General features: G+C 28.3%; 1 protein-coding gene across 1 annotated transcript; it reads right to left on the reverse strand.

Annotated features, from left to right (window-relative positions):
* Positions 1-3,663: 3,663 nt before the first annotated feature.
* LOC141532519 (uncharacterized) lies at positions 3,664-4,932 on the reverse strand. Its single transcript, XM_074250892.1, has 2 exons — positions 4,087-4,932; positions 3,664-4,000 (listed from the first exon to the last, which is right to left on the reverse strand). The coding sequence occupies exons 1-2, from the start codon at positions 4,761-4,763 to the stop codon at positions 3,838-3,840; spliced, it is 840 nt and encodes a 279-aa protein (XP_074106993.1). The 5' UTR covers positions 4,764-4,932; the 3' UTR covers positions 3,664-3,837.
* Between the last annotated feature and the right edge of the window lie 8,772 nt (positions 4,933-13,704).

Genomic DNA, 13,704 nt, shown 5'->3' on the forward strand with positions numbered 1-13,704 from the left:
TGACTATTTCTTCGACCATTACCTGTATTCATCTATCCTAAAAGTAATCCTTTTGGTTTTTTTTTATTTCAGATAATTTGGATCAGAAATATCTTCCTCATCGGCAGACACCTTTTTGTGGAGGACCTTCAGGAGATTTTCTACAGGAACGACGGAACCCAATATTTTTATTAATAAAATATGAATTTTTAGAATACGTTAAATTCGCTAAATGTTCATATATTTTATGCACAGTGAAAAATTTTTAGTATTTATGTTAAAAACAGTCTGTTAGAAATGATTATGTTGATTTTTTTATGTTAACTTGACACTTTTATATGTGTTACATATTTTTTAACATAAAAAATGGGTTAATACATCTTTTATAACACTTTTTGTGTATTACTTAAAAATCAACACAAATTTTGTGTTGTCCAGCAAACGGTAACACAAAGCTTGTGTTATTAGGACGCGTCTTTACCTGCACAAATTTAGCACCCCATCAAAGGATTTTTTAAGTCAAAATGACCTTAATTGATAGGTCTACGTTAGGTCTGTATAGGTCCACCATCATTTTTGTTAGGTCACCTATAGTTTTTTAATAAATAATTTTTTTAATATTGCAAAAAAAAAATTGCAACTTGGCACCTCATTTAAACGGAAACTGATTAATCTTTATGTTTCTGCATTCTTTATCGTTAGGTCAGTATTGTTCTGTAGTTTTTGCTTTTATATTATTCATTTAATATTTTTTATTGACAATTATAAATAATTTATCACTGGCGCATGCGCCCAACGCACCTAGTCATAGCATGGTGCGAAATTTAAAAGTTTCCCGTTCCGTTTTCATTGCGTTAATAAAAAAATTAATTAAAATACAAACTGCTCTCATAGTGTATAATTCCTAACTATTTCACATAAAAGCTGAATAATTGGTATGTTGCTGGCCACCACTAGTATGACGATTTTAAAAATAAGAAATTTTTACGAACTTTTTTTAACTTCCCGCTAAGAAAGTCGAAGATTTTCAAAAATCGGGAAGTTATTGTTTTCACCCCGTTTTACGAAAATCGAGTTTTCATCGAACCTCGACATTTCAAGGTCCTAGGAATCTTCTCTGACTATTCCCGCGATGGTGTCTGTATGTATGTATGTATGTGTATATACACACACACACACACACACACACACACACACACACACACACACACACACACATATATATATATATATATATATATATATATATATATATATATATATATATATATATATATATATATATATATATATATATATATATATATATATATATATATATATATATATATATATATATATACATATATATATATATATATATATATATATATATATATATATATATATATATATATATATATATATATATATGTGTGTGTGTGTGTGTGTGTGTGTGTGTGTGTGTGTGTGTGTGTGTGTGTGTGTGTAATCTCTCATAACTTTTGAACTGCTTGACCGATTTGATCGCGGTTGGTGCCATTCAAAAGGGCTTGAGCAAACTTAGATTGAATACAAGTTGGACCGATTCGGACCGATAGATTTTGAGAAATCTCAAAAAAACTGCAAAAAAAAATTTTTTTTTAAGTAGTTTCTTTTTGAATAACTTTTAAACGGCTTTATCGATCAATTCCAAAAACTCCCAATCAGCTCCCAACATCAAAAAACCACGTCTATCGCCACCAGTCCGATCAAAATCAGTTGATTCGTTCGTGAGTTATCGTTGACGAAAAAAAAAACGAAAAAACGTTTTTTCGAAATAATTCCGAAATTTTTTGTTCTTTCAATTTAAACTTAAAGATTCTTAATGAAGCTTAAAAAACTGCGTCGAATGCCACCAACGGCGTGAAAATTGGTTTGTTCATTCAATAGTTATTACGATTTGAAAATTCCAAAAATAGTGTTTTTTTTTTCAAAATGTTTATCAAACTTTTGAGCTTGAAGAGCTCAATAGCATACAAAAGCTATTTTTTGAGCTTGGAGTGCTCAAAATAACACATAAATTGTATTTGTGAGCTCGAAGAGTTCAAAAACGTCGTAAGTGCAATTTCAAGCGTTTAGGTCTAGAATTGGCGGGAGGTTGCAGGGATGGCCTTTAGGGTCAACCGTTTTCCTAATTTTTTTAATTATAACTATTGCATGTAGTGTTTTAATCTTTTAAGGATACAAATTAAGATATATTATAAAAAAAATAATATAATCTCTAAACTAAAAAATTTTAATTTCAACCAGTGATTCGCAATCGGCCAAGGCTCTAAAAAAAAGTATCCCTACTACAACGGTGATTGTGCCATTTACAGAGCGTGAAATAAAAAAAAATTAACAAGTCCCTGAAACTAGAAGATGTTACCCGTACCATGATCCCCGAACGAAAACGAATCAAAATTTATCAAAATGGCAAATTATAAAAAAAAAAGTTTTGAAATTCGCGTGAACATTTGATAATTTTTGACTGTTAGTCACATTTTTATTCATTCAAAAACTGAAATTTTCCGGTACAGAGAAGCATGTATAAAAGGTATGATTTTTTCCTTAAATATATGTTTACATTGCAAATAACGATTACTCGAAAAACTATGTATACGTAGACATGTACATATATGTATATAAAAGTATTCAATTCGATTATTATTTATATTACTAAGCAATAATAGTGTATTCATGCTAATCCATTTTGACTTTACAAATTCCAAATCTTTAATACAAAATTTAAATCAGCTTTTAATTAAAAGAAGAAGATTTTCATTATATTAGTTTATACCACTAAAAATAGTAATAGTCATTCGTGGGAAACAATTAAAAATAAAAAATTTTTCAATTTAATCCTGTGATTTTTTTTAACTTTTAAAGCAGCTGACGTACCTGAATGACTTTAACGCCAGCTGAACTAACTTAATTCAATGATGAGTTGAAATTTTTTTCATAATAAATCGCTATTCATCCCTAAAAAGAATCCTGATCGATTAATGCAGCGTGTTTACCAGGGCCGTAAATTCACAAATCTTGAATTAAAAGGTCTTATATTTGTGAAGCGTGGATTTATCATGATATTTTTTACTGATGAATAAGTTTCATTCTCAGTACAGTATTCTCTATTTATGTATAATGCCAGAGCTATAAATTCGCTTTTACTAACATTAATAAGAGAATCTGTATCAGTAAATGTTAATTTAACATCAGCTTCTTTGTATTTTGTACAATTTGAGCATCACCAAGTGTATAAGCATTCAGGCTGCACATCATATATTCAAACGGTAAGAACAGAACAATTAATCTAAATATTTTGAAGGTGATGATACAAATACTCCTAGCACTGATACGTGAATACTTAACTTAAAAAAAATACTACTTAGCTTATAATTAGTTAATTTTATAGATTTAATAGTTAACGCGAGATTTAAAATAGCACCTTTTCTGGAAAGCTCATGTACAATAAAAATAATCATATATGACTATTTTTTAGACTATAATTAGACAATTATAATTTGAAAATTTGAAAATTAAAATTGTCTAATAATAACATTTAATGGATAAATTTATCGTTTAAAATAGGGATAAATAAATTACATGACATAAATTGTCATATTAAAATATTAATATAGTAAAATAATAAACTTTAAAAATGATACATTATAGTTAAAAAAATGTATATATCAAAATAACAATATTTAATAAAACTTTGATTGTTACAACAATGAGATACATAATTAAAAAGTGTTTATTATATTAAATTTTATCTTATGTGAATTAATAAAATTGCACTTGACTACTGAATATTACGAACATACTACTTAAAGATTAAAAAAAATAATTAATTTTTTAATCAATCCTAGTGTAAATAGCAGCGTTTGGTACTATCTCTTTTCCAGGTTGAACAGGTTGTATGCTGAAAGCAGTATCATCGTACAATCTCCAGTTATCGTTATATCTTCTACAGTATGCTACAAAATGCCCATTGTCAATTTCAATGATACCTCGCAACCTATAAATAAAAATAAAAACATATCTTTCGTGTACAATTATTTTAATGGTAAATGACGTTGATATAAATGAATAATTAATACTTACATGTAATTATTGTTATTCAATCGCAAAACTGATGGAAAAGTCATTAATTTACACTTTAAAGGATTTTTTTGATTCATTCTAATATCTAATTCAATGCAAATGCATTTATTAAATAAAAGAGACCGGTCAATCATATTCAGCTTACACTTTGTGCATCGTATTTTACTGTCAAATGAGTGAATTGATTGTTGTAGTTGACCGAATCCGTTTTCCCATATTATTTTATAATTCATTTGAACCATTGGAATAGGAACTCGATACTTTTCACATAATTTGCAAGTGCAACTAATACACGCGCTTGGAGGAAAACATTTTTGCCAAATTTCAGTCACGCTTGACCACATATTTAATTGACTGACATATAAAGGAGATATATTACTTTTGTGTTCAATTCTTTCTTTAAATAGTGTGGCTAATAGCGTGGTTCTTTTTTGATATATTACATCAGTCGCTCCTATATTACAAAACTGACTAATAAATTTCATGGTTGGATTTGCATTTATGTCCATATATAATAAAAACTTTGGATCATCTTTCCCAGCTGTTGTTAATATTTGTGTTATTGAGTCAAAAGCGCAAGTGTTACTCAGTAAAATCGAAATTCCATTTACTGCAAAAGGTTTATATCCGTTTTTAAGAAGTGGTTTTGTTTTATTTTTTTTTATTGTAGTTGACATAGTCAGGTTCGCGTTTTGATATTTTACATCTGGTTTAGGTTGGAAGTGGAAACCTTTTTTGTAAGTTTTTAAAGTATCTGTCGTATTTTTATTTTCTGTTCCATCGAAAGTTTGTAACGGCGGAGCGGACGAAGGATATTCAATTTTATTTTCAGGTGTATTAAATGTTTTAATAACTTCTTTTGGCTGTGATGGTTTCAAATTTTTTGTTAAAACTTGCTTTTTTTTTTTTTATAAATAAAGGTGTAAATGGCGGCTCAACGTTCTCTTGGTCATTTAAAGAGGAGCAATAATCATGATCAGAAATTCTACCCTTATTTCTCCAATTATCGTAGGAAATAGTATCAGAATCATTTAACATATCAGTAAGTGTGCTTTTGGTATCTTTAATATAATCTGATTTTTTAATCACATTTTTTTCTTTACCGTTTTTATTCGTAATTTCAGGCAAAGACTCTTTCTGGACTTTATCGTCATTAACAACAATGTCTGAAAGTATTCCTTCATTGAGATTTTCTTTTACATCACCTTTTTTAATATTAGCAGCAGAATCACATTCATCTTGAAGATTATCGTTATCATCAACGCAACAGTCATTATCTGAACCTTCAATTAATATTGTCGTAGCTTCGTCTTTTTCATAATTAGCAGCAGTATTATTTTTGTCATTAGATTTATTGTTATTATCAACGTTCACTTTACTATTCAAATCTTGATTAAGCACTTTATTTAAATTATTATTATTGTTATCATCACTAGCAGACTTATGATTATTTTTTAAATTGTTGTTATTATCAATTTTAAAAATATCGTCTAAATCACTTTGTTCCTTGGCTTTAATTAAGTTTGAATGTAACTCTGCTGAACTACCATTGTACTCTTGATACTCGGATTTTAAAAAAACATCAGCGCGTAAAAGGTTATTCCAGTCTTTTAAACTTCTTTTTTTTATCGCCAAAAACTGTTCAATATAGCTGGTTGTAGCATGTTCAGCTTCGTGGGGTAAACAAGATGCTGTCCAAATAGGAAACTCATATGCTCTAGCTAAAAATTCGTCAATAAATTCTTTAAAATAATATGCACCGGCGATCGACCCTAATATTTTGAGGTCGAGTGCTGAATTATATATATCATTAATAAATATTTTTATTGGACTTAGTTGAGTTACAGAATCACTGTGATCACCATTTTCTTCAAGATCTTTTTTTTCAGGGATTGTGTCATCAGTTTCGTCCGATCCTAAGTCTTTGACAAGTTCAGTAAGATCTCGTGATGCAATGATCGATTGTAATTCAAGTCTAGCATGCTTAACACTTTCACCAGTAACTGCAATAATCGAATCCTCGCGTTCGTTCAATGCAACTATACAAACCAGACGAAATATCATCTCGAATTGTTTAACAGTTTGACAATCAATCATGAGAGCAATACAATGCATGTAAAATGACTTTACAAGAGAATTTTTTTGATTTTTAATACATTTCCACCTACTAATCATATGAATAAAATGGGCAACGTCCAGACGGATATACGTAAAAATCGCTGGTCTTGTCGAATGAGAGGAATCTCCGATTGCTCGTAAAAACATGGTATCTATGTAAACCTTTATAGATTGATCATTTAATGTAAAAGAAAGAGCATTAATTAAAGCTCTAGAGCTGTCGCAGTTAGCTTCTTTTGGTTTTGGTGCCCCCATAGTGAACCACTGTTTTAGCCACCATATTAAGATTTGCGTACTTTGGCTCTCTGTTAGTAATTGATGCACTGAGTGAGATTTATTTTTATAATTAATAACGATTGCATAAAAAAATATATGACCAGATTTACGATCGTTTGAATGAATTATTGGTTTTACAATACTGCCAGTACCATCAATTGCTATTTTAGAAGAAGCATTAGTAAGCTTACAGTAACGTTTGTATGAGATCAATTGATTAGGAGTGCTGTAGATCACATAAAATTTATCTTTTTTTACATCCTGGATAAATCCTGGATAAAGAGGATTATATCTCATATCTTCTATAGTGCTAACAACATCACGTCCGTCTCCTGGTTTCACTCCTAATTTTTGATGAAGATATTCATTCTTACATTGTCGTATAATATTTTGTTTCGGAAGTATTGGGGGAAGACGTTTATTATCCTGGCCGTACATTTGCGCTTGACGTTTAGTATAATTACCAACTCCTTCATTCAACGCTTTCTCTCCAATTATCATTCGTTGAAACTTTCGTGTAGGTCGATGCACATTTTCATGAGGCTGTCCAAAAGTATCTTTTGTCCTCATACGCAATTCACAAGGAAAATCACAAGGTTTTTTGTCTAAAAATGCGAGAATTGTATTTCCGCATAGTTTGCTCTGACATCGTCCTCGAATTGTTAAATAATGAATGCTACCTTCATCAGTATATATTTTAGAATTTTTAAAAACAAATGCACAAGGTAAGTATGTAAATGCATAAATTTTTTCTGCTAGCATACTAGTCCATTTAAATCTTTCTAAGACGTCATATCTTCTTTTTTTATACATTATTGGTTGTTTTTCATGTAATATCTCAAAGAGTTCTTTGTCAATGGGAAGTAAGATAGTTTCTGTTCCTGAAGCTTCCCATTCACTGCCACTTGAATTTGAGTCATTTTCACTTTCTGTTTCAGACGTATTCGTGTCTTCTTGAGTCATATTTAACGAACTTACACTGACAACACCGACTTCTTCTCGAGCTTTTGATAATATTTTTCTTCGATCTTCTCTTACTTCTCTGTATACATCTCTTGGGCCCCATTTGCCATCTAACCGCTGACTCATTTTTGTCCATATTTCTGAACTTTTCATTGGGAAGTTATTATCCTTGAAATTGCCCAACAATATGAATTGTTTTAATAATTCCGTTGCTTCATCCACTGATACTTTTGGTTTTCTTGGCATGTTAATAAATCTAAAAAAAAAAAAAAAATATTTTCATAAACAACAATTTACATTAATTAGTTTTGATTAAAAAAATTACCGTAAAAATGGTCTAATTATTAAAATAAAATCTTCGAATAATAGTACAAGAGAATTTTCGATAAATAACCAATAAATGATTTACACTGATATTGTAAACAATTATGTATGTTAAGCTTATATATTATATTAAATTTTAAATATTTAAATATTTCAATAATCACAACGACTTTAAATAAATTATTTAAAAGAATTGTAGAACACACAACTAATCACGAACTTTTTTGAACTAAAACATATACACGTTCAGTCATAAACTGTGTAACACGATCTACATATTCCAAGTACCTCGACGCTGATCGTCGATTGTTGTTGAATCAGTGACGTATCACTTAAAAAATATTCAAAAATGTTTTATTTCAAAGAGAAATTTAATAATATTCTTTTAATATTAATAATAATTAATTTATATATTAATGCTATCAATTGTTGGTATTTGTTGAATATTAAATATCTAATTTTTTTTTAACATTATAAAAACAAAGTTAGCCATCATCTAAAGATTTACAAGATTTTTTTTTTTTTTTAATTATTACAAAATAATTTTTAATAAATGTAAAAAAAAAAAAAACGTCGGTTAACTTTAGTATCATAGTAAAATTTCAATATTTTTTATGTCAACATTTATAATTAATTAAATATTAAATTTCACGGATTATTTGTAGAACGTATACTTAGTACAACAAAATCTAGATTTCTGTTATAGCTTTTATTATATTAATAGTTATTTTTGTTTGGCTCAATATTTTAAAAATCAAAAAAATTTTCAATTAAACTATTTTATTAATTTTAGAATAAATTAAAAATGATAATAACTGAAATTTTGTTTTATTTATAACCTCATTGATTCATATCAATATAAGAGGAGATATCAATTAAATTAAAAGTCCTAGTTATTGACATTAGCCTAATTGTTTGACACTTATTTTATAAAAAAAAAAAAAAAAAAAAAAAAAAATTTCAAAAAACAAATTATCTTAAAATTTATTATTCAAAAATTATAGTTATTAATTATTAAAGTCAATTTGTTTCTTTTTATTAAAATAAACTTGCAAGTGTCAATAACTGGATCTTTCACCTTACAAAAAAATTAATCTTTAAAAAAAAAACTATCTACTGTATGTTTGTTATAAATTTTAATATATATATATATATATATATATATATATATATATATATATATATATATATATATATATATATATACAATATATTATATTGATTTCTTTCATACTATAAAATTTAAATTGATACTTTAATTTTTATTATCATAAACATAAAAGTACATTCCAAGAATTCGAAAATTGCTTAAGAAAGAAATTTATGTAAGGCTTTTGATTAAAAAAATTTCTATTTAAATCAATCTATGCACAGATACAAACCTATGTTCGTATATTAGAATAGAAATATACTTTATTGATATTATAACGAATTTATGTATATTTTTGGTAATAATTCGAAGAGACTAAAATTAATTCTATAAAAATAAACATTTCTTACAAACTATTTCCGGCAATATAGATATATGTAATTATCAACTTTGTTCTCTGAATAATTAGAGGAAACACCCCGTATCTAAAACATGCTAGTCTCTAACCGAATTGTTATTTAAAAACTTCATAAGTTTTTATAATGACTTCGCTATTAATAGGATGATTACCCGAATGAAGAATCAATTTGGTTACTGTAAATTTTATGTAGTCAAGTAGTCTAGTATATTACCACTAGAAACATCGTAGTCAGAATAGGTATTGAAAGATTTAAAATATCATTTGAAACCGAACTATTATCGCGAATCTTAATAATGACAAATGGAAACATGGATGACCCTATTTTTTAATTCATCATCGATTGCATCCAATTCTTCGTAAAATATATAACTATATAATACAAATCCCGAAAATGACAATAAAAAATATTTACCATTTTCTCACGAAGAAGTCAACTCTCAGTCATATTAAATACTTTTTCATTTTCAGTAGTTCTTTTAGCTTAAAAATTTTTTGTATGATTTGCACTGTTAGCAAAACCACCTAAAAGTTGCATAAATATTTCAGATTAATTTAAATTTTTTATTTTATATTATTTGATACTGGATACAATACTTATTTTTTTTTAACAATAACGGCATTGATTTTTATTACTTACCAGATTTGATTTTTTTGTGACAAATACTCAACTCACGGAAATACTCAACTCGAAAACATCCTCTACTATTGTTTCATATTTTTCTTTTTTTCTTTTGTTACGCCCCGTCCATTTTGAGTTTCCGCTAAGAAACACCGTATATACGTCTCCAGGTTTTCGGATCTAAATTCATTTACTATATAGAAATTCAACCATAATGAATCTGAAATTAAATAAAATCCACAATTAGTATATTTTCATTATTACAGATAAATAAATCAAGAAAACATACTCTTTTTGTACGGCAGAACCTCTAGTTTCTTCATTTGATTCGTTTCAATCTGTTCCTTTAATTTTTTCTTCTGATAATGGGTTTAAATTACGATCTATTGATGAATTTCTTCAACAATCCTCAGATTTTATTCTTAAATTATTTTCCATTTGCGTGTTATAACAATCCACGACCATACTTAAACTCTGTGAATAAATAAAATTCACCAGTTCAACGTATCTATTCTAAAGCTTCTTTAACTCTACGTTCAAAAAGAATGCTATTGATAATAATGATCAAGCCGTTTTTTACGTTGCACCGATTGTTCCAATACTTTATTTTCTTTACTTAATAATTAAAAAAAAATATTTTTAATCTTATTTTCAGATCCACCACGGGTAGTTTTACAGCTATGAAATTTCAAGCTTCTATTGGTATAGTTCGAAAATATTTTCGCTGGTCGCCGTAACAGAGTCGAAGCCATGAGAAAAACTTGCATTTGTCCTTGATATTTGTATTTGGTTTTAATAAACGTTGGTACTTGATTACTTTTTTCTCCGCCAAGATACCAATCTTCATCATGATGATATATACTAGCATATAACAAGATACACTAATGCTCCAAACTCTCCAGCACAGATCTTGTTTGTTGAGCTGTTTTCTAAAGATTAACGCTGGGAGTTACAATTTTATGTCGTTCTTCTGCACAAATAACAAGTTGATGTCATTGTCTTGTCATATCTTAAGCAACTTTGCGAATAATTTTAGGATTATAATGATTAATACTCACTAATTATTCTACTTTATATGTAACCTTAACTACTGTGTGTGTTTCTCAATAGCGACTTGAATTTGTTCATTTTCAAAGCATAACTGTTCAACATGTGATCGATTTACTGGGGCTCTAAGTAATGCTAAGACCATAGCTTTATCATTCCTCGTGAAGCTCTAGTAACCGAGCATACAAAGTCTAAAAGAACTTGAACTCTAGTAATTGCGGTGTGTTCCATCAGCCATATATAAGTTCCAACCCATATAGCAATCTTTTTCAAGGCTTGAGCAAATCTGGTCTCAATTTTGATAGTTGTTAGTGTCTTTTTCTACCTATGGGTCTTGCTCCAGATACTTGTAGCAAATTCAATTGACAAGCATTGTACAAGAACTATGGGCCAGAGTATAGCTCAATTCTTGAGAAAGACTGACACCAGAAGCATTCTAAATATATTTGTGCAAGAGTTGCTCAAGATTTGTTCAAGATGAAATGTATACGAATGACCGTTCGCATCATTCTACTCCTCCTATATTTACTATAGAGTCAGAGGATTTCTGAGAATTTCGGATCTTGAGCAAATCTGGAGCAAGTCATGGGTATGTCTTTGTTGTGAGTTTCTGGTACAAAAAATGCGTCAGAAAGTTTTTCAATGCACCTTGCTTTAGACTTGTCTCATATTCTTGCCCAAAATGTCTTAAGCTAGTTGTATATAAATCTTGAACTATGTTTTTTTAAATAAACTTTAGCAAGATCCATATGTAGGAAAAGACACTAGCAACTAGGGGTTTTGCTCAAGACGCTGGCACCAAAATCTTGATCAAGCACATGTTACTTGGGAAATTGATCTAAAATTTGAATAATTTCGATCTTGATTATGTTGCAATACTTGGAATGAAAATTTTGTTTAAGAGTCACTCCATCATTGTGAGCACAATACCTTAAAAAAAAAAAAAATTAAATAAATTGTAATTTGAGTGCACTTTAAACAATGATCGATTATGTATTACCTATTTTAAAATAAATTATTTACTTACTTGAAGTTTTATTTTAAAATTTGTTAATTAAATAATTAGTTTAACGTTATAATTATGGAGGGTAGAGGTACCTCAACCCTCCATAATGATCATAACCAGGCCACCGACGATCAGAAAAAAAGTGGAGTAAATAAATAATAAATATTAGTGCACACACTATACAAAATAGTTTCCAATGAGAAAAGAACATAAGAGCGCACTCTTACGTCCTATTCTTTAAACAGGAGTGAAAAAGCAGGAGTTTTTAAAAAGATATAATTAAAAATAGTCAGAAACAATTTTTATCTCATCCATTTTTCATCCATCAATTATTATTTACAACTAATATAATTAATAAATAGATATTACAACAACAACTATTAAAAAGCCGTTCAAGAATCTGATGTTGTCTGACGAACATATAATAAATGTTAGTTAAGGTAATTTACATGGTCTACCATATAATTACCATTGAGTAAAGTCTAGTACTCGTCGTGCTGATTTTTCATTAGAGTAGAAGAGAAGTAATAGAGGAGTAATTAGAGATAAAAATTATGAGATTATTTGAGCTTCATAATAGCAGTTTGTATTTTAATTAATTTTTTTATTAACGCAATGAAAACGGAACGGGAAACTTTTAAATTTCGCACCATGCTATGACTAGGTGCGTTGGGCGCATGCGCCAGTGATAAATTATTTATAATTGTCAATAAAAAATATTAAATGAATAATATAAAAGCAAAAACTATAGACCAATACTGACCTAACGATAAAGAATGCAGAAACATAAAGATTAATCAGTTTCCGTTTAAATGAGGTGCCAAGTTGCAATTTTTTTTTTGCAATATTAAAAAAATTATTTATTAAAAAACTATAGGTGACCTAACAAAAATGATGGTGGACCTATACAGACCTAACGTAGACCTATCAATTAAGGTCATTTTGACTTAAAAAATCCTTTGATGGGGTGCTAAATTTGTGCAGGTCGCGTCTTTTCTTGAGGTTACGCGGCAAACGGTTAGTTAGCGTTTCCATTACAATTTTTACTTTATTTTCGTTCGTTAAAGTCTCCATCTAATTTATTGGTATAATTATTTAAAATAAAGTTTTGACTAGTGTGAAGAAAAGAAATTTAGTGAAGATAACTACTGAAGAAAAATATTTTTAATATACAAATACATTGTCATACTGGAATGATCAGTTGACATCCTTTGAAAAAAAACCTACTCTTTTAAATGCTAAGAAACAAGAGATTGAAAATTTCCAGTTTAAAACTATTATTAAAAATCTTTTTTATGGTATTGATATTACAAATAAGTTTTTTACTGTTGGAAATAGTATCGAGTTCAGAGGAACTAAATTAATAATTAATAAATTTATTTGCACGTCTTTCGCAGATGATTTACCAGTTTTTAGTAAAACTTTAGCGTTCTTTAATAACGACTCCGAATATTTTATAATATGTGAATCTTGGAAAACTAAAAATATTCTACCGTCTTGTTTTGGTTACTCTATTGAATCATCATGTGAAACGTTTATTGTCAATGTGATGGATTTACCGTATACTAAAAGCTGGGAACTATATCAATATGCAAATACTTTAGTTATAATTACAAACTATTTTTTATAATTAAACAATATGTGATAATAATAATTAAATTCTTATACTAATTCTACCAATAAATCTAATTTTGCAGTAAATATTGTGAATTTCTGTATTTTAAATTATTCACCTAATCTTCGTTTTCAATTAA

This window comes from Cotesia typhae, unplaced genomic scaffold (assembly GCF_013202065.1).
Source record: "Cotesia typhae breed Kobodo isofemale line unplaced genomic scaffold, CoteBio_Ctyphae contig_65, whole genome shotgun sequence".
Taxonomy (NCBI): Eukaryota; Metazoa; Arthropoda; class Insecta; order Hymenoptera; family Braconidae; genus Cotesia; species Cotesia typhae.